General features: G+C 32.9%; 1 protein-coding gene across 50 annotated transcripts in view; it reads right to left on the bottom strand.

Annotated features, from left to right (window-relative positions):
• Window positions 1-25,403, bottom strand: part of ADGRL3 (adhesion G protein-coupled receptor L3) — an 850,050-nt gene that overhangs the window by 455,040 nt on the left and 369,607 nt on the right. For all 50 annotated transcript variants that reach the window (XM_078367177.1, XM_078367171.1, XM_078367163.1 and 47 more), the window contains one exon: window positions 10,285-10,498. In XM_078367177.1, the coding sequence (XP_078223303.1) occupies window positions 10,285-10,498 (214 nt within the window). The remainder of the gene's footprint in view (window positions 1-10,284; window positions 10,499-25,403) is intronic.

Raw genomic sequence — 25,403 nt, forward strand, 5'->3', positions numbered from 1 at the left:
CACAACATACCAAAATCTAAGGGATGCAGCAAAAACAGAATTCAGAGGGCAGTTTAAAGCTGTAAGTGCCTACCGTAAAAAGAGAAAAACTTCAAGTGAATAGTTTAATGATGCATTGTAAAAAATTCAAAAAGCAAGAGCAAGCCAAATACAAAATTAGTAGAAGAAAACAAATAATAAAGATCAAAGCAGAAATAAAAGAAATTGAAATGAAGAAAACAATACAAAAGATAAATGTAACAAGAAGTTTTTTGAAAGATTAAAGAAAGTTGACAAATCTCTAACTAGACTAACTAAAAAAATATAGAAGACCCAAATAAGTAAAGGAGAAATGAAAAAGGAGACATTAAAACTACTGCGGCAGAAATTCCAAGCATCACTGGTGGCTGCTATAAGCAACTATAGGCCAATAAATTGAGAAATCTAGAAAAAATGACAAATTTCTAGACACATACAGCCTACCAAGATTAAACCATGAAGAAATAAAAAACTTGAACGGATCAATAACTAGTAATGAGATCAAAGCCATAAAAAGGAGTCTCCCAGTAAAGAAAAGTCCGGGACCCAATGCTTCACTGCTGAATTCTACCAAATATTTAAATAACTAATACCAATCCTACTCAAACAATTTAAAAAAAAAATAGAGGAAATGGGAATACTTCCAAACTCATTTTACAAGGCCAGTATGACCAAGATACCAAAACCAGACAAAGACACATCAAAAAAGAAAACTACAGGCCAGTATCTCTGACAAATATTCATATAAAAATTCTTAACAAAATACTAGCAAACCAAATTCAACAATATAATAGATCATTCATCATGACCAGTGGGATCTATTCCAGGGATGCAAGGATGGTTCAGCATATGCAAAATCAATCAGTATGATACATTATATCAACATAATGAAGGACAAAAACCATATAATCATTTCAGTTGATGCTGAAAATTCATTTGATAAAATTTAACATAAAAAGTCTCAAAAAATTGGGTATAGAAAGAACATACCTCGACATAATAAAAGCCGCATATGACAGATGCACAACTAGTATTGTACCAAATGAGGAAAAACTGAAATGTTTCCTCTTTCATTTGGAACACGACAAATATACCCACTTCCACCACTGTTATTTAACATAGTAGTGGAAGTCCTAAATAGGGCAATCAGACAAGAAAAAGAAACTTCATCCAAATTGGAAAGGAAAAGTTAAATTATTCTTGTTTGCAGATAATATAATCTTATATTTGGAAAATCCTAAAGACTCCACTAAAAATTATTAAAAATGATAATTTCAGAAAGGCCACAGGATATCAAATCAATATACAAAAATCAGTAGCATTTCTACATGCCAACAATGAACACTATGAAAACAAAAATTCAGAAAGTAATCCTATTTATAATTGCCACCCATAAAATTGAGTAGGAATTAACCTAAGAAGTGAAACATTTCTACAATGAAAATTATAAAACACTAATGAAAAATATTAGAGTACATGAAAAAAATGGGAAGATATTCCATGTTTATGGATTGGAAAAATCAATATTGTTAAAATGCTCATACTACCCAAAGTAATCTAAAGATGTAATGCAATCCTTATCAAAACGCCAATGACAAACTGCATAGAATTAGAAAAAGAAAATTCTAAAATTTACATGAAACCGCATAAGACCCAGAATAGCCAAAACTATCTTGAGCAAAAAAAAAAAAGAAAAAAAAGAAAAAATACACACAAACAAACAAAACAAAACAAAACTGGAGAAATCGCATTTACCTGAGTTCAATTATACTACAGAGCTATAACTAAAACAGCATATACTGGCATAAAATGAAGCAGAATACACAATGAAGAAACAAATCTATAAATCCACAGTGAACTCATTTTCAATAAAGTTGCCATGAAAATACATTGAGGAAAAGACAGCCTCTTGAATACTTGGTGCTGGGAAAAATGGATATCCATCTGCAGAGGAATAAAATTTGATCCCTATATCTCATCTTATGCAAAAATCAATCAAAATGGATTAAAGACTTAAATCTAAGCATGAAACTACTACAAGAAAACATGGGGGAAACGCTCCAGGACATTGGTCTGGGTAAAAATTTCTTAAGTAATACTCCACAAATAAAGGAAACCAAAGTAAAAATGGGCAAATGGGCTCACATGAAGTTGAAAAGCTTCTGTAGAGCAAAGCAAGCAATTAACAAAGTGAAGAGACAACCCAGAGATGGAAGAAAAATATTTGTAAACTACAAATCTGACAAGGGATTAATAACTAGAATAAATAAGAAGCTCAAACAACTCTATAGGAAAAAAATCTAGTAATCTGATTTAAAAATGGGCAAGGTGATCATTTACTATAAATGAAGAAAATGATTCTTAGGCTTCATATATCAAATGTAAAACATGACAAGCCTTTAAGTCTTTCTTAGTTTTATTTTGTTGAGCTTGCTTAGCAATGCATTTATTAATGGTAATGCACTGGAGTTACCATTAACACTGCCAACTGAAAAAGGACCACAACACATTTAAGAATGCCAGGAAATTAACTGCTCAAAAGTTCTCAAACTCTGTCTCTATATGATTGACCCATTAAGAAAAAAAAAAAAACTAAAATAAATGACACATTAAAAAAAAACATTTTTTCTAGTATACATACTTATAACTTTAGCTTCTCCAACATTTTTGTGTTTAAAATAATATCATGAAAGGACCGTGTTACCAGTCATTCAAAAATAATCTGACATTGTTTCTGGTGTTTGATAATTTTAGTTCAAATTTGAAACAGGTTGTATAATTTTATGAAAGATAAAAATGCATGAGTGTCTAACAAAATTATGTCAGTAATTTTTAGGTTACAATGAATCTGTGATTGGATCTGTATTAGCAGGGACCTGTATAGTACAAAGATATTATTTTGCTTTTTTAAAATAATTACTCAAAGGAAAGGTCCACATGATTTTAAAGCAAAAAGGGTATTATGTAAAAATAATGAAAGTAAAAATAAATAATGAATTTTCAGCTAATAAGTTGAAATCAAAAATTGTATTTGCTAAACAATTCTACTTTTTATCTCATCTTATTTTAATTTTTTTAAGTTTTGTTTTTTTAATTTTTATTTTTCTTTTAGACTTCAAGGGGTACATGTACAAGTCTGTAACAAAAGAAATATTGTATGCTGCTGAGGTTTGAGCTTCTATTGATCCTGTCACCCAGACAGTGAAGACAGTACCCCATAGGAAGTTTTTCAGCCCTTACCTTGCTCCCCATTCTTTTTTTTTGGAGTCCCTGCTGTCTGTTGTTGTCATCTTTATGTCCATGTAAATTCGAGATTTAGCTCCCACTTATAAGTGAGAACAGCATACGAACTCAAGATTTAGCTCCCACTTGTGAGAGCATGCAATATTTGTTTATTTTACTTTATGTCTGTATTAGTTTGCTTAGAATGACAACCTCCAGTGGTATCCATGTTGCTGTAAAAAACATAATTTTATTCTTTTTTTGTTACTGTGTAGTATTCTATGATGTATATGTAGCACATTTCCTTTATTAAATCCACCACTGATGGGCTCCTAGGTTGATTTCATTTCTTTGCTATTATGAATAGTGCTGTAAGGAACACAGAAGTGCATGTGGCTTCAAGGTAGAATGATTTATTTACCTTTGGGTATATATCCAGTAATGGGATTGTTGGGTTAAGTGGTAGTTCTATTTTTAGTTAGTGAGAAATTTTCCAAACTCCTTTCCATAGTGGCTGAACTAATTTACATTCCCACTGACAATATATAAGAGTTTCCTTTTCTCCACAAGCTCACCAACATTTGTGATTTTTAAATTTTTTAATAATAGCTGTTCTGACTGGTGCGAGATGGCATCTCATGTGGTTTTGATTTTCAACTCTCTCATGATTAGTGATGATGAGCATTTTGTCATGTTTGCTGGCTGTTTGTATGTCTTCTTTTCAGAAGGATCTGTTCATGTCCTTTGCCTACTTTTTAATAATGCTCTTTTTTTTTTTCTTGTAGATTTGTTTAAGTTTCTTATAGATTCTGGACATTAGGACTTCGTTGGATGCACAGTTTGTGAATATTTTCTACCATTCTTTAGGCTGCCTATTTACTCTATTGATAATTTATTTTGCTCTGTGAAGAAACTCTTTAGTTTAAGTCCCACCTGTCAATCTTTTTGTTGCTTTTGCTTCTTGGGTCAGAAATTATTAAGAATCTCAAAGATCACCTGTTTATGTGAATTATATCTATCTATATTTATTGTATTAGAAATTAAATCTGAGAAATTTTTTAGAAACAGACTGTTACTACGGCCAGCAGTTTTGCCTACCAGTGTTTTTTGCACCATCAGTGCCCATGTCAACACAAATACAAAGGAACAAATACTGTGTCAGAATTATAACAAACATAGTTTTGATCTTGTGGACTCCTTAAAAGAGATTCCAAATTACCACGAACCATGCTTTGCGTCTAGCTGCAATAAAGGGTTAATAGCTCCTGTGGGGAAAGGAGACCAAACACGATTCCCTTTAGCTTTCCCCATAAGCTGCAATAAAATATTTGAATCATTTAATAAAATTTTTATTTTGAATAATTCATATATAACCTACAATTTCTTTCAATATTAAATTAATAGCAAGAAATACTTGGAAGTAATTTAGTACACATTATCAAAATTTACTTTCAGAAATGAAAGAAGCCACATATTAGAGGAGAATAAATAAATAAATGTCCTCTATATAGGAAACTTTTTATTTCTCAATATTCTCTAAATTTGTGCCTTGAAAAAAGTTATCTTCCTTCCTTCCTTTTCCTTTATATTTAAAAAGGATGCAGAAAGACTATCTTTAAGTTGTGTATTATATATTACAGGTTCTATGTATTTCTTTCCTTTTATTACATAGAATGTGAATTCAATGGAAAAGTTCCTAATAGGAGGCATTTTTTTCTGATCTGTTATAGTTTATAAGAGAAATACAAGACAATATAATGGATCTGTCAAAGAAGTAAAAGAGAATACTTGAACAGAACAACTCATGTATATAAATGCAGTTATTCCAAAACACTTACTAGGCTATGTACACTCCAAAACTGCCACTGGCATTTCTCCTCATACTATTGAAAAAATTTGTAGCATCACCCCGAATGACTGCTGTAGAACCCAAGATTTTTCGTAAACTATAAAATTCCCTATGGTGCTATTGATATAAACTGAAAATTAACTTTTCAGAATGATGTGAAACAATTCTCTCTCTATTTTTGTTGTTGTTCTTGAAGTAGTCTCACTCTGTCACCCAGGCTAAGTGCAGTGTTGAGATCACAGATCACTGTATCCTCAACCTTCTGGGCTCAAGCCATCCTGTCACCTCAGCCCCCCAGAGTAGCTGGGACCATAGATTCACCCGACCAGGTCCAGTTAATTTTTTTTTTTTTTTTTTGTAGAGATGGGAGTCTCACAAATTACCCAGGCTGGTCTTGAACTCCTGTAATAAAGGAATACTCCTGTCTCAGCTTCCCAAAGGGCTGTGATTACAGGTGTGAGCCATAGCACCCAGCCTTCTCTCTCCTCTCTTTTCTGCATGTTCTTAATGTGACTGTAATATGTGAACACATTAAAACAAAACTTAGATCTCTCCTTTAAATAGAAAAAAATACTCCTACTTTGACCATTTACTATCTGTATTTGACAGAAAACTCAAAGGAAATAATTTTTTAAATTTCTAGATTCATGATATTTGATTCTAAGAAAGTTTAAATGCAAGCAATGTATCTATTTCTATTCCTCCTGAAATAACTGCCAATATTTCTTCTATACTGTCCCTACTGAAAAGTCCACTGAATTTAACTTGATTTTAAATACTCATTTTTTAGCTTTAAAATAATACATTAAGGATAAACATATAGACAGAAAGTAGATTAGACATTGCACAGGATGGGGAAGGAAATTGGGATTAACAGTAATTGGCATGCAGAATCTTATGTGGTGATAAAAATGTTCTAAAACTGATTTATTGCAATGGTTGTATCACTTGCTAAGTTTACTAAAATCATCATTGTACAATTGCAATGAGTGAATTACATGGTATATAAAAATGCTTCAACAAATTTACATGAAAAATAAATCATTACATGAGAGAAGCCAGACAAAAAGTATTACTATATGAAGGCTTTTATTAAAATAACAAAGTGGGCAAAACAAATTTAGAGTTTTTGAAGTCAGGATAGGGCAATCCTTGGAGGAAGGAACATGGCTGGTGACGAGCACAAGGGGGCACTTTCTGACGTGCCATTCATTTTCTGCCTTATCTGTGGTAGTTACATGGATGAGCTTAAGTTGTGAAAATTCATTGAGCTGTACATGTATGATATATGGAATGCTCTATAGGCATATTATACATCAATAAAAAGTACATACATATATACACAGATAGGCCTACACATGTCTGTTCACAAATGCATTTTCAATTTGAAAAAAAATAGGCAATTATATGTAAAATAAGGCTGTTATACCAATTATTTTAAAAGGTATGTCATTATAAAGCTGGTGTGAGGATGCCATTATAAATTATATTCAAAATTATGTTCAATATATAAGAAGAATTCTAAAGGCAGTTTTGTTGTTGTTGTTTTTGGGTTTTTCAGCAAGGAAATAGCGTCAAGGTAATGTATTATCCAGCAATATTAAGGTTTCTTAACAGTATGTGTAACTCATATACAGAGAGGGTTTTGATGGGGCAAAGGGGCTTGGCGCCAAGTAGTAGCACATTAGGAAGAGAACTCAGACAGAATAGATGGTGCTACATCCATAGCAGAACAACAAAAAACTGTGAACCAAGGATGAGTAAAAGGTTACCAGAAAAAACGTATGCTCTTGTGTTCTTTTCTAGTGTTCTTCCATTTACACAGCTAGTATCACTTAGACTCTTCTGGTTCCACTAATGCAGCCAGCTTTCAAGAAGCAGCACTAAGATTTCCTCTCCAGTGAAATGCTCTCTTATATCATTTAGCTGAAAGAGCTTCCTCCTTTAATCTCTTCAATAAATATAAATGAGGTAAAAAGTAAAATGCTGAGCAAATGATACAGTTGAGTTTTTCTATTTGTCAAAAAATATATAGCTTTATGGGGAGGAAATATAACTGAGTTATTCATTCACCAAACCCCAAAGTAATTGTTACGGTAAACTGCATGTTGTAAACTTTCAAGTGCTGGTTTACAACTGAAATATTTCCACTGATAGTTAAGGATAACGTGAAACCTAAGCTGAATGCCAAATGTAAAATTTTTAAAGTTATCCAGTTGCTAAATTGTCATTTTCATATTTAGACATCCAAAGATATGTGTCATATTTTTTTAAAACTCTGAAATATATAAATATAAAACAAAAGAAGGAGGAATCATTTAAATAATAGAGTTAAGAAAGCTTTTAAGTGGCATGACAAAATTAGAGAGCGTATTTAGTTATTCATTTATACATCCAAAGTTGGTTTTTGGTCAATTCAATACGAAGTCTGCCTTCTAGAAGCTTACAATTTGCTGTAGACAAGGCAGCTGTATGGTAATACAGGTTTGTTAATGTTTAGATGAGATAAAGAGGAAAGTAGATAACAATTTAGTAAAAGTATAAGTTGCTGAGAAGGACAAATAAATCTGTTGTGATGTTTTAACAAGTCCTCTGGTAGGATAATGACACAGAGGTAGAGCATGGAACATTGGGGGCTTGGACAGAATGGCATGAGAGCACATGTGATTGGAGAACACGCAATCTGGAAGGCAATGAAGAAAGTGTCTTCTCTACAGCAAATATCAGATTACATAGCTCCATTGAAGAAAAATATGGAAATCAAGAGTTACAGCCTTTCAATTCAACTTCCAAATTTTTCACTCTTAGCTTTAATTTACATGTCAGTATATAGTTTAATTTATGCCTTTGTTCAATGTATTCAAACATCTGCCTCAATGACATGTCATGTCTCTCCTTGCCTGGGACATCTGTCTACTGCATCATGCTGAAGCAAGTTATGAGCTTGTTTAAAAGGTTATACAAGGATATGTTGATATCAATACTGTTTATACTAAGTAATAATTCTCTGTAAGACATGCTTAGAAATGTTTAGATTCTGATATAGTCTCTTTCTAGAAGTAAAAGAAAAGCATTAACATACCTAAAAAAAAACATGCTTTCCATTATTATTTCAGTTCAAAAGCATTAATCTATTTAAACTGTTTATATCATTAGTGTGATAGGTCCACTAATCATAAGTAATAATTATTAGCATTATTTAACATGCTGTGGTTGGCATGATAGTGTAACTAAGTTCATTATAAAGCAGCTTAAGTGGCCATGGTCATTGCATCTCTTGGGAGCTTACAAAACAAAACCCGATTTCTTTTCTCAGAGAATCAAAAACGTTTACTTTGGACAAGCAAAAATGTAGTACATTTAATGCAAGTAAGAAATTTGCTTCCGTGGAGAATTAACCACAGTTATTTCAGGTAACTGACAACTCATACTTGTGAAACCACCAGGAGGGCTTACATGAATCATTTACTAACGGTGTTTAAAGCATTTTTACTCTGCAGATTTGTCACTTTAAGTATGCATCTCATATAGTTCATAGGCTCCAAAAGGTCCATTATAACCACTTTTTTGAAATAATTATAAGATTAAAAGCTTATTTTCAGAGCCGTTAATAATATCAATAAAAGGATTAAAACAATTTCAGTGAAAATCATATAGAGATGAAAGAGCTAATGCTTCTATTACATTTTAAGTGAAAAACGAATCAGAGAAGGGTAGTATTTCCTTCTTAACCTACAACCCAAGTGAATTCTATAGAATCTTATGTTTGATTAACTAAAACAAATTAAAATAACAATTTAATCACTGTAGCTATTCCTTACCACTTAAACAAAATCACTCCTAAAAAACAATTACAATATCTCCACACAATGAAATAATTAGAACTCTTTCAGGCATAGCATTTAGGATAGCTGGAGGCATGCCAAACATATAACAATGATAGAGGCACACAATAATAACAAGATGCAACCAAACTTTTATCAAATGAAATCCCTAATTTTAATTTATTATTTCTCATTAATGCTCACCTTAGCAGGAGCCATCATTTGATTAACAGACAAATAAAAGCCCTCAGATTTGTCCAGACTTCATTATCCTTCAAGTACACACCAATGCTTTAATCATCAAAAACCTGACATATTGATTTATATTGATAATTTATACAACAGTAATTTATAAAACTAAGATATTCATTATCAATGTATTAATTACATCCAAAAATACTCATCAGAATTTTGTATTTCAAGAAGATAAAAGGTGAAAAATAAGGAAGTCTTTCTTAGGTACAAGAAATCTTGTACTTAAGATCTGTACTTGAAATCTACTTGTCTTTAGACTTCAATTTGTTTAGTTTTACCTAAGATAGAGTTTTCCCTGTATTTAAAGAAGTCCTTAAATAATAGAAGGAAAAGAAATAACTGAATAGCTAAAGGCTTATAGAAAATGAATGACTTTATCCCTGATTTCTGAGAAAGCATGGCAATAGTGAATAATTATCTAAAAGATACATAATATTTAGCTAACTTATCAAGAAATTTTAACATAATTTAAACCTTATATAATATGCAATCCTATTGACCAACCTCTTTAGAACCAGAAATATTTTTCTTACCACTGATATTATATGGTACCTTAATTTATAGAAGGTTAATATAGCCATATTTAGACTGCTCAAATGTTTAAATTAATTAATTTCATATGCTGACTAGCAAAAGAACACTTTTAAAATTAATCCTTAACCAATAGCCTTACTATATTTTGATTAATGATTGATAATAAAATTATCTATTAATTTTTACTTTTTCCATTTTATCCCCCACATTTTTAGAAACTTATCGTTAACAGTAAAATTTTTCTGCAATTTTTAGAGAAAATTCTATTTTTGATAATTATGAAAAATACATTTACTATCTCATTAATGAACTCAGTTCTAGAGAACACTATCAAAATAATAGCATGCACTTTTATGCAGACCATGAAATATAATAAATAACTGAATAAATTGTAATACTTTTTAAATGATGTTTGCAATGAACATCTTGGTGATATACGGAATAGTCAGACATGGAAAAACTATTTCAAAGTATCCTAAAATACATAACACTGTTTATTTTCCTATGTTCAATATGTAACACAGATGCATGTTGAAGGAATATGTTATATGCACAAAGAAAATAATATTAGAAGTATCATACCTTTGAGACATAATCTTATAGGCATCTGGAAGATAACATCGGATATTCTCCATCTGAGCAGGGTCAGAGTCACAAATTTTGTCATCAGTCCTGCCATAATTGGCACTTTCTATCATGATGACGTCTGTTCCTGGACAACGGAGCTCTATAGGATAGCTCTCACAGGATAGCTCTCTGCGGACCACAGCCATCGGAATTGGGGCACGGCTGAAAGCTGCAGAAAGGAAGAGGAAGAAAAGAGATGCCATTGTTACCAAATAAAAAGGAAAAATTACATGTGTTTGCTTTTCCAGTGTTTGGGGCAAATCAATACCAAGATACAAAGCAGTTCAGATTCATAATTATAAATAAACTAGAATGTTTTTCACGTCAGGAACTTTATAAATGTTTTTCTTCTAATCTAACAAAAACAGTTTTTTCTTAAAATGTTTATCATGCTTTTTTTCTTATAAATGGAAAAGGGCACTGTCGATTTTCTATTACACTCTTGGCCTGGTGTGCCAGAATAAAACTAGATAGAAATATCACCTGGTTTACACAGTCAGATACACAGATAAACCTTGCATGTGTTTTTTTTTTTTTCTCTCTTTTCAATAACAAAATCATCATTGAAAATCTGCACTATTGTTGACTTTAAATATACTTAGTAAGTAATTTATTTCAATTTTAAAATATACTTCCATTGTTTTAAGTAATACTTTATTAATTCATTGTAGAACTAATGCATGCTATTTATTTAAGAAAATGGAAATTGGTTTGGAGGAAAAGTTATATTTTCCTTTAGCTCCTCCCCATTCTTTTCCCCACAATGTCAACAGGTAACTAGTTAACCCTATGGAGACCTCCCAATTAGAATTTTTTTCACATAAATAGAATTGTGTGTGTTCTCCCACTGCTTTTTCCATTTTATTCTGGTAATTTTACTCAGGTAATATCACACTATATATATTGTTTAATATTTTATATTATTTCATTTATAAATGTAATAATATATGATAGAAATATTTCCATATCTGAATATTCTTTCCTTTCTTTTTAATGGCTACATATCCTAAATATATAAATTATTTAATTGGTCCTATGTTCATGGACACTTTGAAAGGTCTTGGTGTTTTTGTGTCATAATATTACAGGAAAGCCTAAACCTATCTGCACACCTTGGCTGTAATCTTTGTGAGAAAACCTAATTATCTAAATACATTTTATGGTACATTTCTAAAAAATGAAATTGATGAGTCAAGAAAGCAACACATTTCAAATTTGCCAAATATCAATAGATTTCAAATAAACTTGAAAATGTATACTTCTACCAACAATACCTTCTATTTAAAAATTAAATATTATCAATTTATTTAAATTTTGTCAATTTGATAAAAAATGCTATAATATCTTTAACTTGCAGTACTTTACTTGTACAGTGGAATATATTGTCATATGTTTATTTACCTTTTATATTGCTTTTATTTGTGAATGGCTTGCCTACATTTATGAAAATTTGCTGTTATTAAAGTTTTGTATAAAAAACTAAACATTTATCCTTTATATTTATGAGAAATACTCTTTTTCTAACTTGATGTTTAATTTTAGATGTTTGTGGGACACATGCACACTCACATATATATGTGTATATATATATATGTGTGTGTGTGTGTGTGTGTGTGTGTGTGTGTGTGTGTGTATATATATTTTTTTGAGATGGAGTCTCACTCTTGTCCAGGCTGGAGTGCAATGGTTCAATCTGGGCTCACTACAACCTCAGCATCATGAGTTCAAGCAATTCTCCTGCCTCAGCTTCCTGAGTAGCTGGGATTACAGGTATGTGCCACCACACCAGACTAATTTTTTTTACATTTTTAGTAGGGACAGGGTTTCTCCTGGTTGGTCAGGCCGGTCTCAAACTCCTGACCTCAGGTGATCCACCTTCCTAGCCTCCCAAAGTGTTGGGCTTACAGGTGTGAGCCACTGTACAGGCGTGAGTCACTGTACAGGCGTGAGTCACTGCACCCAGCTATTTTTAATTTTTATACAGAAAAATGTCATGTCTTTTCCTGTCAAGTTTAACAGTTTCCCACTCCAAGTTTGTGAACATAATCAGTACATTATTGGAAAAGAGTCAAATGTTAAGTTATGATAACTCAAAAAATCATTTATAAGTATGTAATTGAAATTTTAAATGAAGTGTTTACCAACTGTCAAATATGTTGATTTCCACATTAAGAGAATCAGATATAGAGAAACATATGTGATACTGAAATTTGCATGTATAGTTGGTTAACTCACTAATGTGCACATGCACAAAAGATATATATTTAAATAAATATGTTTCTCTTGTGGCATTTTTACAAAGCATGAACTGTGAAAAGAGGGGAGGTGAGAAGCAGGGAGGTGAAAAAAGGGAGGGGCAAAAAAAGAGAAAATACGTAACTATAAATACTTTCACTTGAAATTTAGAGAAAATATTGATTTGGTTTATGAAACGTAATTATAATTTAAAATTGAGGAGTGATGTGGGTGTTTACCTCATTTGCATGATATTTTTGAAAAAGCATAACTGTACCATAGACCCTAGGCAAAACTTGTTAACAGTTCCCTTGAAATTCTTCAAGCTGCACTACAGTTAATTGAATTCTGGTTGGTTTTCAACATTTTATTTGTTTCTCTCTCTGTCTTTCTTTTTTGGGTGCACACACATACACACACACCTATAGAAGAATCTAGCTTATCCACAGCATTGATTGAAGAGAGTTAACACAATTAGAGGTTGGTTATAATGTTACTTTTAAAGTTTGTTCTTGTGTCAACACTTAGCAACGTACTCTCACAATAGATACTGAATTTCTCATATGTGCATTCCTATTGCCCTTAAAAAATTTCTTTGTTATCACTCAGAGACTGAATGGTTATTTAAATCTGACGTCCTTTTTCATACCGAGATTCTATTTTCATTAATGTATTTAAAGTCTTATATAATAAAACCATTGAATTTAAAAAAGACTTGGTCAGTTTAGATGGAAGCATGAAGGTGTTTCTGTTTTTGTTTTCAAAAACGGACCTTAATATAGAATTTGCAGAACGTTTTAGAGTCAACTTTTATACATTTATTAACTTTTATAAACATTTTACAAAAAAGAATACATTGAAATGGCTTCAAAACATTGAATTCATCTAGGTATAGTATGCTGACTTAATTAGTCAATTAAATTTTTTTAAAAAAGGTTAATTTAACAAAGAAACAGAAAAGCAAAAAGCATTTTTTTTTTTTCACTAAGTGTGAAATTTGGTTCATTAAACTCATGGGTCAGTTTTGTCAAAACATTCCCATAGCTTTAATCTGAGTCTTCAATGTTAAAAATATGATTAAGAACCAGACGCTAGATACTTGCAAAGTCAATTAAAATGTTGAGGTTCAAATTTTCCATGTATCTTTTGGACTTGTAAGAATTATTCAAAAGTTATGGATATGGTAATTTTTAAGGAGAACCAGAGTTTATTTGTGTATGCTTTCTTCCACTGAATGTATAATTGCATTTATATCATCATTAACAAAGTGACAAATTGCACTCCATAAATGATGGATGCTTTGTTTAAGGGAATTTGTTAAAGAGAATGTATTACTGGAAACTACTCCACAACATTATCTAATTAGCTATTTAAATTACTTTCAATTATGTTACTGTGTTAAGAGCAACAAAAGTCCAAAAGAAAAAAAAATAATTTTTGTTAGAAAAGTTTTTCGCCATTCAGTTATCATGCTACCAATGGAAAGAGCTGATTAGAAGAGAAAAGCACCAAAACATGGAAAATGGCAAAAATTAAAATGCAGAATAATCAGTCAAATAGTCTATTGCATGTTGTACCAGGTTAATATTGCTTTGGGCATTGTGGAGTGGCTCATAACATAATAATTTGGAGTAAAGAAGACATAAACATACCTTCTTATACCCCTTCCCACTTTTATTCTATGAGGTAATCTGTTATATCAGAGAATACAGTGTAATCTATTAGGTGTGTAATAGATATCTGCTGAATAAATTGGAAAAGTTTTAGATGTGAAATCTGAAAACCTTCTGTAGGATGCCACACTTTGGAACTACTCATTGACCATGGGACTGAGCAAAGGGACATGAACTAATTAAACTTCTGTGATACAGATGTCAGAACCTCAGAAAGTTTCCTAATTCCATATCGAACATACAGCTAGTGAAAAGTTATTTTGACCAGGTATTAACCATGAGGAAAGCACATAAAAATAAATATCAATAATAAAAGAAACAGTTCCCTATTCTTGCTCACTTGTTTCCATAAAAATTAATCCTATTTTTTCCTTATTTTCTGAGACATTAGTCACTTTGTTATTGAGAACTCTTGTTCTTCTGTTTCCCTCTGCTTGAGTTATCTCCCCTATTGATAAGCCTGTTTGGTGAAGTTTGACTCGATATGCTATAAGTCGTTGGTGAACTTGTGTGTGATAACTAAAGACCAGGCTAGGGATGGGAAGTCAGGAGGCTAGAAGTAGGTGACCAATCAAGAGTCAGGTGGGCTAGGAACCATGGCTCATGCCTGTAATCCCAGCACTTTGAGAGGCCAAGGTAGGCGGATCACCTGAGGTCAGGAGTTCGAGACCAGCCTGACCAACATGGTAAAATTCTGTTTCTATTAAAAATACAATCATTAGCCAAGCGTGGTGAAACATGCTGACAATCCCATCTACTCAGGAGGCTGAGGAAGGAGAATCTCTTGAACCCAAGAGGCAGAAGTTGTACTGAGGTAAGACTGCACCATTGCACTCCAGTCTGGGTGACAAAGTGAGACTCCAACTCAAAAAAAAAAAAAAAAAAGTCGGGCTGGGCGCGGTGGCTAAAGCCTGTAATCCCAGCACTTTGGGAGGCTGCGGAGGGTGGATCACGAGGTCAACAGATCGAGACCATCCTGGTCAACATGGTGAAACCCCGTCTCTACTAAAAATACAAAAAATTAGCTGGGCACGGTGGCACGTGCCTGTAATTCCAGCTACTCAGGAGGCTGAGGCAGAATTGCCTGAACCCAGGAGGCAGAGTAACAGTGAACCGAGATTGCGCCATTGCACTCCAGCCTGGGTAACAAAAGCGAAACTCCGTCTCAAAAAAAAAAAAAAAAAAAGTCAGGTGATTCCTTTTGGTCTCCAAGGACTGGGGTCAGAGACTTGCCAAGGTCACCGTAGGCTATTAACAGGGGACTTTCAAAGAAGGGAATATTACTTCAGACATACAATTACAGGAAAAAAGTTATCAATAAGTAAAAAACTAAACAGTCTAAGAGGTAAGTAGCCAATTAACTGGTTGAGGATATAAAAAATATAATGGATTTAGTTTGAAAAAAATACATTAAAAATGTACTAAAACACATTAACTTTAAGGTGTTAGGATATCTGCAAACGGTCAGTAATCAGTTGGATTCATGAGTCTAGAATTCAGGAGTAGAATATAGACTAAAACCATGTTAATATATGAAGTAGCTAAGGGAGTGTCTATAGAGTAAGAGAAGAGGGATGAACAAAGAAGTTGGAATATCAGAAGTCACTGTTGACTTGAGGAAGGTGCTACTTTGTCATGTGAGAAATATAGAGAAGGGCATTTTATAGCTATTCCAGGAAGATTTTGACTGTATGGACTAAACCATCTACCACTACACTGGGGGAAGGGAGCATAAATAATTATGTGATAGATGAATCAAACATTTCTCTTTCTCTCCCTGGGCCAAGTCTTCAATGTTCTATTCAAATCTTTTTTTTTTTTTTTTTCCATGCATTGTTCTACATATTTAGTGATCCAGTCAAAAATGAGGGCTACATATTAATGATAGACTGGATAAATAAAATGTGGTACATATACACCATAAAATACCACGCAACCATAAAAAGGAATGAGATCATGTCCTGTGCCAGTACTTGAATGGAGCTCGAAGGCATTATCCTCAGCAAACTAATGCAGGAACAGAAAAACAAACAGCACATGTTTTCACTTAGGACGGGGAGCTGAACAATGAGAACACATGGACACAGGGAGAGGAACAGCACAAACTGGGGCCTGGGAGCAGGGGTAGGGGGAGGGAGAGCACCTAAGTGATAGATTGATAGGTGCCCAAACCACCATGGCACACATCTACCTATGTAACAAATCTGCATGACCTGCACATGTATCCCAGAACTTAAAATAAAATTAAATTAAGAAAGAATAAGGGCTACAGTCTAATCTCCATATAGTAGAGATGAAAATCTTTAGACTGTCCTATTTGTCTGTTTGCTTACAATTATAAAAGCATCAGTAAAATGGCTTATATTTGCATTTATTTTCTATTTCATTCCCTTCATATTTTGTTTACTCCAAATCCTGTGTATTAAAATAAAAAGAAATCTATCAAAGAATTTTTTACAAAACAATAAGAAATGCAAATTAGAAGACGATTTTGTAGTAATAAAGATAAGAAAAGACGGTTGTTTTAAATGGGTAATGGCAAAGAATGTATTTATCAATGTTTAGAAATAAAAAATTATATGAATTGATGACTGATTGAACATGGAGGGTAAGGGAGAGAGACGAGAATGGCTACCAGGTTTCTGCCATGAACAAATGGTTAGATTTTAGTGTCATGAGCAAAACATATAAGTCTATAAATCAGAAGAGTGATCTTCATCAATTCCAGAGTCAAAAGATAGTGCTTAAAATCACAGCAGTAGATAAGATAACCTAGGGAGGGAGTGTAGATATTTAAAGAGGTCCATGTGAGTCAGGCTAGGTAATCAAAGAAGCAATCATGTCCTGGATATGCAGCAACTATGGCCCTTTAAGAGCATTCCTGCCAGCATTCACATCACGGTCAAGCTCATTCAAGAAGAGCTATCTCTAGTAGGGAAGTGCCCCACATTTTGATTTTAACCATCCTCAAACTGACTCTTGGCTGATTACAATAGTGAAAAACACAACCCTGGATGGAGACTTAAGATGGTAATGAGACATGTGATGTATGAACAAGCATGCACAGCTACTGAGCATGTACATTGAGAGGACCACCCAGAACATGCTTACTAGGAAAATCTCTTTCCACCCTCTTATGAATAATCATGTCAGGCAACTCCCATAAAGGGAGTTTTCCCAGTAACAGTGGCTGTCTCATCTTTATGAGTGACCCTCTCCGAATCATCTTTCAGGGTATACTGTTTATTCTGCACCTGACTTTCAAAATATTCTGTCTTCTTTGCTTTAAATTGCTCCATGCTGCATCTCCCTTGCTGTGTGCCCCTTGTTTAAGTTCTTTTTTTCTTTCTCTTTTTTTTTTTTTTTTTTTTGAGACGGAGTTTCACTCTTGTTACCCAGGCTGGAGTGCAATGGCATGATCTCGGCTCACCACAACCTCCACTTCCTGGGTTCAGGCAATTCTCCTGCCTCAGCCTCCTGAGTAGCTGGGATTACAGGCACGCACCACCATGCCCAGCTAATTTTTTGTATTTTTACAAAATTTTGTATTTTAGTAGAGACAGGGTTTCACCATGTTGGCCAGGATGGTCTCGATCTCTTGACCTCATGACCCACCCTCCTCGGCCTCCCAAAGTGCTAGGATTACAGGCGTGAGCCATTGTACCCAGCCTTAAATTCTTTTAAACTAAGAACCAAGCTTTCACAACAGCTGTCAACACATTAGCAGTTTTAAAATGTGTTCACAATTATCTGATACTCTTCCAGTCTTCTTCCCTTTCCTCTTGAATGTGGATGTACTTAGTGACTCGCATCTAAAGGACTTAGTGTGGTATAAAGGAGTATGTGATTTCAGAGAGTAGTTCATTAAAAACACCTTGCCACTTGAGCCTCCCTTGGGTTCCTTGTTTTGTGCAAAGCCAACTATCATATCCTGAGAGCACTCAAGCAGTGCCATGGAGAGGTTCAGGGAGCAAAGAACTGAGGCCCTCAGCATGAACTTGAGGCACACGAGAGAGAGAGAGGCACCTTGAAGGCCAATCTTCCATACACCAGAAAGCCGTCCTGATTCAGGTGACTGGAGCCCCATGAGAAACCCAGGGCTATACCCAACTAGTTAAACTACTCCTGGACTCAGTAACTGTGTAAGATAGTAAATGTTAATTGTTTTAAGCCACAGAGTTTTGGGCTATATAATCCAGCCCAGAACCACGCCTGAAAGAATGTTTAAAGAATTGACACTGAAACTATTAGATAGATATTGAGAAATTATCAAATCAATGAAAGAAAAATATAATGAATGTCACACAAATGGTCTAGTATTACCATTATTTTGCTTTAACAGCATTTACGCTATTAGTTATTTTTGTTTTTGTTTTTAATGGAAACTGCACTGAATTACTAATAGGTGCTAAAAATGATTTTTTCCCTTAAATCTCACTGATCAGTAGAAAAAAAGAGCTCTTAAAAATTAAAAAATAAAAATAAAACAGATTTGATTCCTCTGAGAAAGAAGTTAATTAAACTATTTGTAAGTCAAGGCTAATGATTCCAAAAGAGTTTCTTAATTACAGATACGAACACTTACGTAACTGAAAGTGGACATGTTTCTACTTATTGGCAACGTCTTTGAAAAACACTTCATTACTTACATGCTGCCAAAAAGTAAATACTATCAATTTTAAGTTTCAGCAGATCCTTAGAAATTACAGAAAAAAAAAAATTCTAATGAGTGGTACGTCATAAAACAATTAAGCAGCTGTTCTTTTGACTTACAGAGCTTCGTCATGAACCTCATCCTTTTTGAGGACACATATACAAATCTGTGACCTTCAAATGAAATGTCTATATGAAGATTGCCTAAAAAAGGAGCAAGTGTTTGAATAAATGCATTTCACAACTACTTACTATAGCATTTCAACATTTAATAAAATAACTTTCCACATTGTCTTCCAACTATATTCAGGATAAATAACATTTCCAAAACTTTGTCAAATTTTGCATGTCACAATTTTCCCAATCTTCTAAATGCCAAACATTCTAAACTGGCTGTTCAACATGTTCTTAAAAGTAAGAACTGTAATTTCAAGATAAACAAGAATCCACTAAAAAATTATTTAGTTCAAAAAAAATATTTTTAATGTGCCAATTTAATTCTAAATGCATATTGATCCCCTACAACATGGATGCTGGGAGTTATTACACATAAGACATGGGTGTTGTCTAAAGCCTCCTTCCACATTAGGTATTACCTCAGGCCTAGGAGTGGTCCTATATGGGATAAAGTTCCAAGAGTCTAGCAGAAGCTTCAGCGTTAACACATGAAATCAAGGAAACGATAAAATTTCATATAAGTGTAGCAAGCTCCCAAAAGGCAAGAGATGTTACTCAAGATTATTAAAACCAAAAGGTTATAGGATAGTAACAGGACCAGAATGGGGAAAGTTCAGAGCAGGGGAGGAGAGATGGGCCAATTAGCCAGAATATGGATACTAAGAATCTTTCTGTCTCCATGAGACTCTAGAGCTTGTAGTTGGAGAAAGAATGAATACATGCCTATGCAAAGCTTAAAACATTATAAAGCAGAATGAAGAATGTGGAACAGATAAAAAGTAAGAATTTCAGGGAAATCAAATAAACATGTGTTAGTGTGCTTAAGAAAGATTTCTTGAAGGAAGAAGACTTGAGTTGGCCTTTAAAGTTGAAACAATATGTATGGATATCAGAAAGGGGATAGTAAAACACTTTAGGCAGAAAATATGAGCAAAGAAAGTGTTATTTATAAGGCAGATAGGAACAGAACAGAACAGTAGTAAAATCAGAGAAAGCCTTAAAGTAAACACAGAATATAGTTCAAATTAGTTAACGCAGTAGAAGATTATGATATAATACAATGACATAATAATGAGATTGATCAAATTAATCTTAAAAATCATCAGCCAATAGATTATTTAAAAAGATTAGGGTGAAAGAAAGAGAGTGTGGGAATTAATGAGGAAGATACTTCAATGAGCTATTTAGGACAATATAACAATGATAAATTTGCTAACATTCATCAAGTGTTTTTCATGTGCTGATGCTTTACAAGTATCACTTTATTTCAAAATCCCAACGATAAAAGTTTAGAAATATTATCATCCCCATTTACCAAACTGGCTTAGACCAAGATGGGTGGAATAGGAGGCATGAGCTAGAAAGTCATAGAGATAAGATGCAATAACTCTCCATGGGTGTCACACACAGAGAAAACAGGAAAGGGAAATTCTTTCAGGAAGTGTGTAAGCCAATACAAGAATATCACACTAATAATCAGTGGTATAAACTTTACGGATTCCGATTTCTTCAGTGAAATGAAATCTAATTCCTGAATGTGAAATGTAAGTTAAACATTCCATTCCATTTATTGTGCCAGGCTGGGACTTTTTTTCTTAACAGCACAAAACATAATATAATTTTAAGAATTGTTTCCTAACTCATATTATACTAGAAAAGTTAAAATGAATCTTTGTATAAAATCTAGTGTAGTATAATAGGGAATCATTACTTCAATTTTAAAATGTGACATTCATTGTCAAATTTGGTATTACACTTTTTTTAAGAGGCAAGTTCCCATTCTTTCACCCAGGCTGGAGTGCAGTGGCATGATTATACGTCACTGTAAGCTTGAACTCCTAATCTCAAGTGATCCTCTCACCTCAGCCCTTAGTAGCTGGAACTACAGGCATGCGCCATCATGCCTAACATTTTTATTTTTTGTAGAGACAGTATCTCATTATGTTGTCCAAGCTGGTCTCGAACTCCTAGCCTGAAGCAATTTTCCCACCTCTGCCTCCCAAAGTGCTAGGATTACAGGAGAAAGCCACTTTGTCTGGCCTCAGTATACTTTCATAGCAGTATGTAAACATCAGTTTTCATTATTGCATATCAACAGATACAAAATTTATGTTATTCTTATGATGGAGCCAAGAAAATCTGTAATCATGAAGATTTTAACAGAGGAAAATACAGGACATTTAGTTAAGAATAAAAAGGGTTTTGAATAAACAGATGTCACAGCTAAAACTGAACAAACTTTTAATTTTGGAAAAAAGTTATTAAACAACAAAAAAATGCCTTACTGCAATATACATGCTATTGAGAAATGCACAAGCTAGTCACATTCTTCCCTCCCCTCCCTCACCCCTCTCCACTTCGCTGATACACACACACACATACTCATGGACACACACTCACTATACATTTTGTTTTGTTTTGTTTTGCCTAGGGAAAGTAATACTAAGGCTTTTCTTTTAAATTCTGCAGCATAAATCTTCCACAGTAGAGACCTTGTAATAACCTCTTTGGTAATACATTCAACACTAAAAAACATATAGAGCAATGTTTAAAAATCTGTTATCCACAAGCTTTAAAATGGCTTCCGCATGGAAAATATTACCTTTTACTCATCCATTCCGAATTTAACTGTTGCTGTCTGTGTAACCTACTTGAGATTACAAGAAACCTAACCATAAACAGTCTGACCAAATTTGTATTTTCATATTATTATGTTTTCTAACTAAAGTTTCTGATTACATGTTTGCAGCAACTAGAAATTGACATTTATTCCACTAGGATGTATTTGTTAGGAATAAGTCTGCAATTGACTATGCTGCTTACAAAAATCAAATGCTTAGTCTTTATGTTGCTTCCAGTGAAACTTTTATTAACAATGCTTCTAAACAAATAAATCTTTATTAAGAATTTGACTGCACACTAAATGCTAAATATAAATTCCCACTCTAAAGACAGTGAATCTCTACTTGTCATATTGGTAAATGAGGAATGCATTAACCAACAAGATCTCTAAACCTATGAAAGCCCAGATTTTTGCCGAATGCTAGAAATGTGGGACAGGAAGAGTAGCTGGTTTGTTTTTTTCATAAATTCTAATGACAGTTTTTTTTCCAAAGCACACACACACACACAAATAATCAGGATGTGAGAGACTAGCCAAAGCGAAACCATCAATTCTAGGCAAAATATACCCTCAAAACCAAGAAAAGCCCCTATCACATGCTGGATAATTCTGGACACTAGCGAAGATCTTTTGAATGAAAATGAAATATGTAACTGGTTTAGAAAGAAATGCACCTCTCTCAAGCTTTGCAGCAAAGCCATCAGAAATATTCTGAATGAACAAGTTTTTATGGTCGAACAGGAATAACAACAACAATAATACTCTGAAAAGCCAAAAAACAGCTCACACACTTAACTTTCTAAAGCTGTATGAATGGACTTCAAAAACCACGTAAAGCAATCACAGGAAACAGGTGAAAAGGCTTTACCAAGGATTATATGTTGGAAAACTGTCATGAAATGACACAGGGCACATAAAGCACTTTATGATATTTGTTCAGCTCAACCACAAAATATACCATTGGGGTTAATAAAACACATTTTCCCACCTACAAAAAATTAATAGAAAGTCTTTATAAAATACATTTTTCAGGCCACACAGTGAGTTTCTAGGCTAGGTTAAAATAAAGGTTCTGGATTTCTACACATATGTTTCCTCAATTCATTAAACATATAATTAAACATAACTTGTGAAAGAAAAATGATTTTTCAAAATGGTAGTTGAGAAATACATATTCTGACATTCCTGACTGATCAGTATCAAGCCTTCACTTCAGTGATTAACTTCATTTATTCGTCCAACAAATAAAAATTGAGCACTGTTCGAGGTGGTGAGTATTCAGTGGTCAATGAAACACTGATTCATCAGTTTATGAAATTTACAAAGTAGATGGGGAGAGGAGATAAACATTCAACATGGGTAAATACACAAACATTTAAATAACCCCAAAATGTCCACAAGAACTATGATAGAAAAACAAAACAAAATAAGATACCCTGAGACAACATACCACAGTTTCATCCATAGGTAACCTGTCTCCATATCTGTCTCTGCCTCTCTCAAGAAAGTGGGAGTATCCAAAATTATTTTAAACAAGAGTATTTTTTAAATTACCAGAACACAAATTTAAAATCTCACAAAGCATCTGTTCTCGATGTTATTCAAAATAAATTATTTCATTAAGTCTTACTAAAACTCTTATTAGAGGAAGCTGAAAACACATTATTAAAAACAGGCATTTACTTGAATCAATAAGTTATTGAAGGAGAGAGCAGAAAGGATGATTAAATTCACAAATGGCTTTCTGTGATTCAAACCAAAAAAGGATAAATGAGAGGATAAGCTGCATTCCTTTTCCGCTTCAACCAAACCACATCATGTTGCAAGAATATTCAAATAGAGCTAGTTAAGAAAAAGTCAACTGATACTTTAAAAGAGATTTTTAGTCCTTCAATTCAATTGGTGTAAAGGATAATATGCCTGAGAAAGCAGCTGTAAAATGATGCATACATAATTTAATAATAATATATGAGCCTTTTGTTATTAATAATAAATAACATTAAGTTTTCTCATATGATTTAGCCAATTTCTCTATTTCTAAAAAATTTACATGAGCAAGGACAGTAAATCCTAAAATTATCATTTCAGGATTACAAAGTTAAATGAACATTGTTTTTAATGAAACAATCCTTTCAATACCTAGAAATGTAACCCAGATTCAAGAAATATATCCATCATTACAAATACATTAATTCAAAATTATTTCATAAGTTGACCCATTTTCCTGTCAAACCAAATTGGTTCATTGAGTTGAACTTTAGTTACATCACTGTGCTCATCTATTTTCATATTTACTGACAACTTGGCTGTTCTCTATTATTTCCAAAACTCTTGTTTGATGTTGATTATTGTTGACATTTTTCTATACTCTAAATAGGATTCTGTACTTAACATTTGTAATAGAATATTTTTTCAATTACCTTGCTCAGTTTATTTAGACTGTAAGTTCGGAAGGCATTCTGCCAACATTTTACTAATTTGAAATTAATATTTCTACTTAATTAGTAAGGTCCTAAAGTGATAAACTACAAATTTTTGTGAATGATAGTTACATCCACATACCTTATTGCAATTATTCTATTTTTTTATCCTGGATTCCTCAATATATGCAAGATGTTAAGCACACACATAAATATATACAGATACACATATAGCTGCTTTATAAATAATGTGCATTTTAAATTATCTTTCCAGTAATGCTGATGGTTTAATTTCGGTCTGATGGAGTTGTATTATTTCTCTTAGTTTGAGTTGAAGCATACTTTTATGGTGACTGGATAGGTGCAAATGCCCTGGTAATAAAACAGGCTGAGTGACAAAGGCCTTTGGGTTTGGGTTTCAAAGAATGAAACTATTTCACTTTAATCAAACAAACTTTTTAAAAACTATGAATATATTTTTCAACATTCTTTATTATTATAGTCTGCACACGTACATCGTCAAAGTTTTATATTGCTTTTCTGCCACTTGAGCTTTCATGAAAGAGAGATTAGTGGTTGTCAAAGTCAAATATCATTCCAAAATAAAATGTGAATAATATCCAGTATTTTACAGTCACTTGCTTTCTCTGATTAGATGTTACATATCCAAGCCTGTAGCATAGTGAACACAATTTAGTAGCCCTTTAGTCGACATTTCTTGAATACATGTCAATAAGAAGTATTTTTCCTTTCATTCTTTATATTTTTTAATTTTAATTGAATAGCCTTCTTGTCCAAAGATGCCCCAAAGGCACATCAAAGAAGATATTCTAGTTGACAAACTGATGGCAAATATGAATTAATGTATTTCTATTTTGCTAAAAAATAATTTAATATTACATAAATATCAATGTAGAAAAAAATTGTTACATCACATTAGGAGTATGGTGGGATTACCTGAAGGAAATATTAGAGAGGTGTGAAGAATCAGAAATTAGATATATGTTCCCACAAACATTCATTCATTCAATGTGCATTAAATGTCTCCTTGCCATCTATGAAATATGTTTAGTCATTTGACAGAAAATGAAAATAAAATGTTTCTCTATAAGGAGACATGGCTAAGATAAATGCATATATATTTAAAATCTATGTCCTATAATGATGATAACACAAATCCAATTTGACTACTTCATAAGTCTAATTTGGAAAAAAGAAACAATATGAAAGTTTCCAGAATATTCAAAATCATATAATATTAGGGCTAATAAAAAATATACACATTATATTTAA

The sequence above is a fragment of the Callithrix jacchus genome, chromosome 3 (genome assembly GCF_049354715.1).
Source record: "Callithrix jacchus isolate 240 chromosome 3, calJac240_pri, whole genome shotgun sequence".
Classification (NCBI taxonomy): Eukaryota; Metazoa; Chordata; class Mammalia; order Primates; family Cebidae; genus Callithrix; species Callithrix jacchus.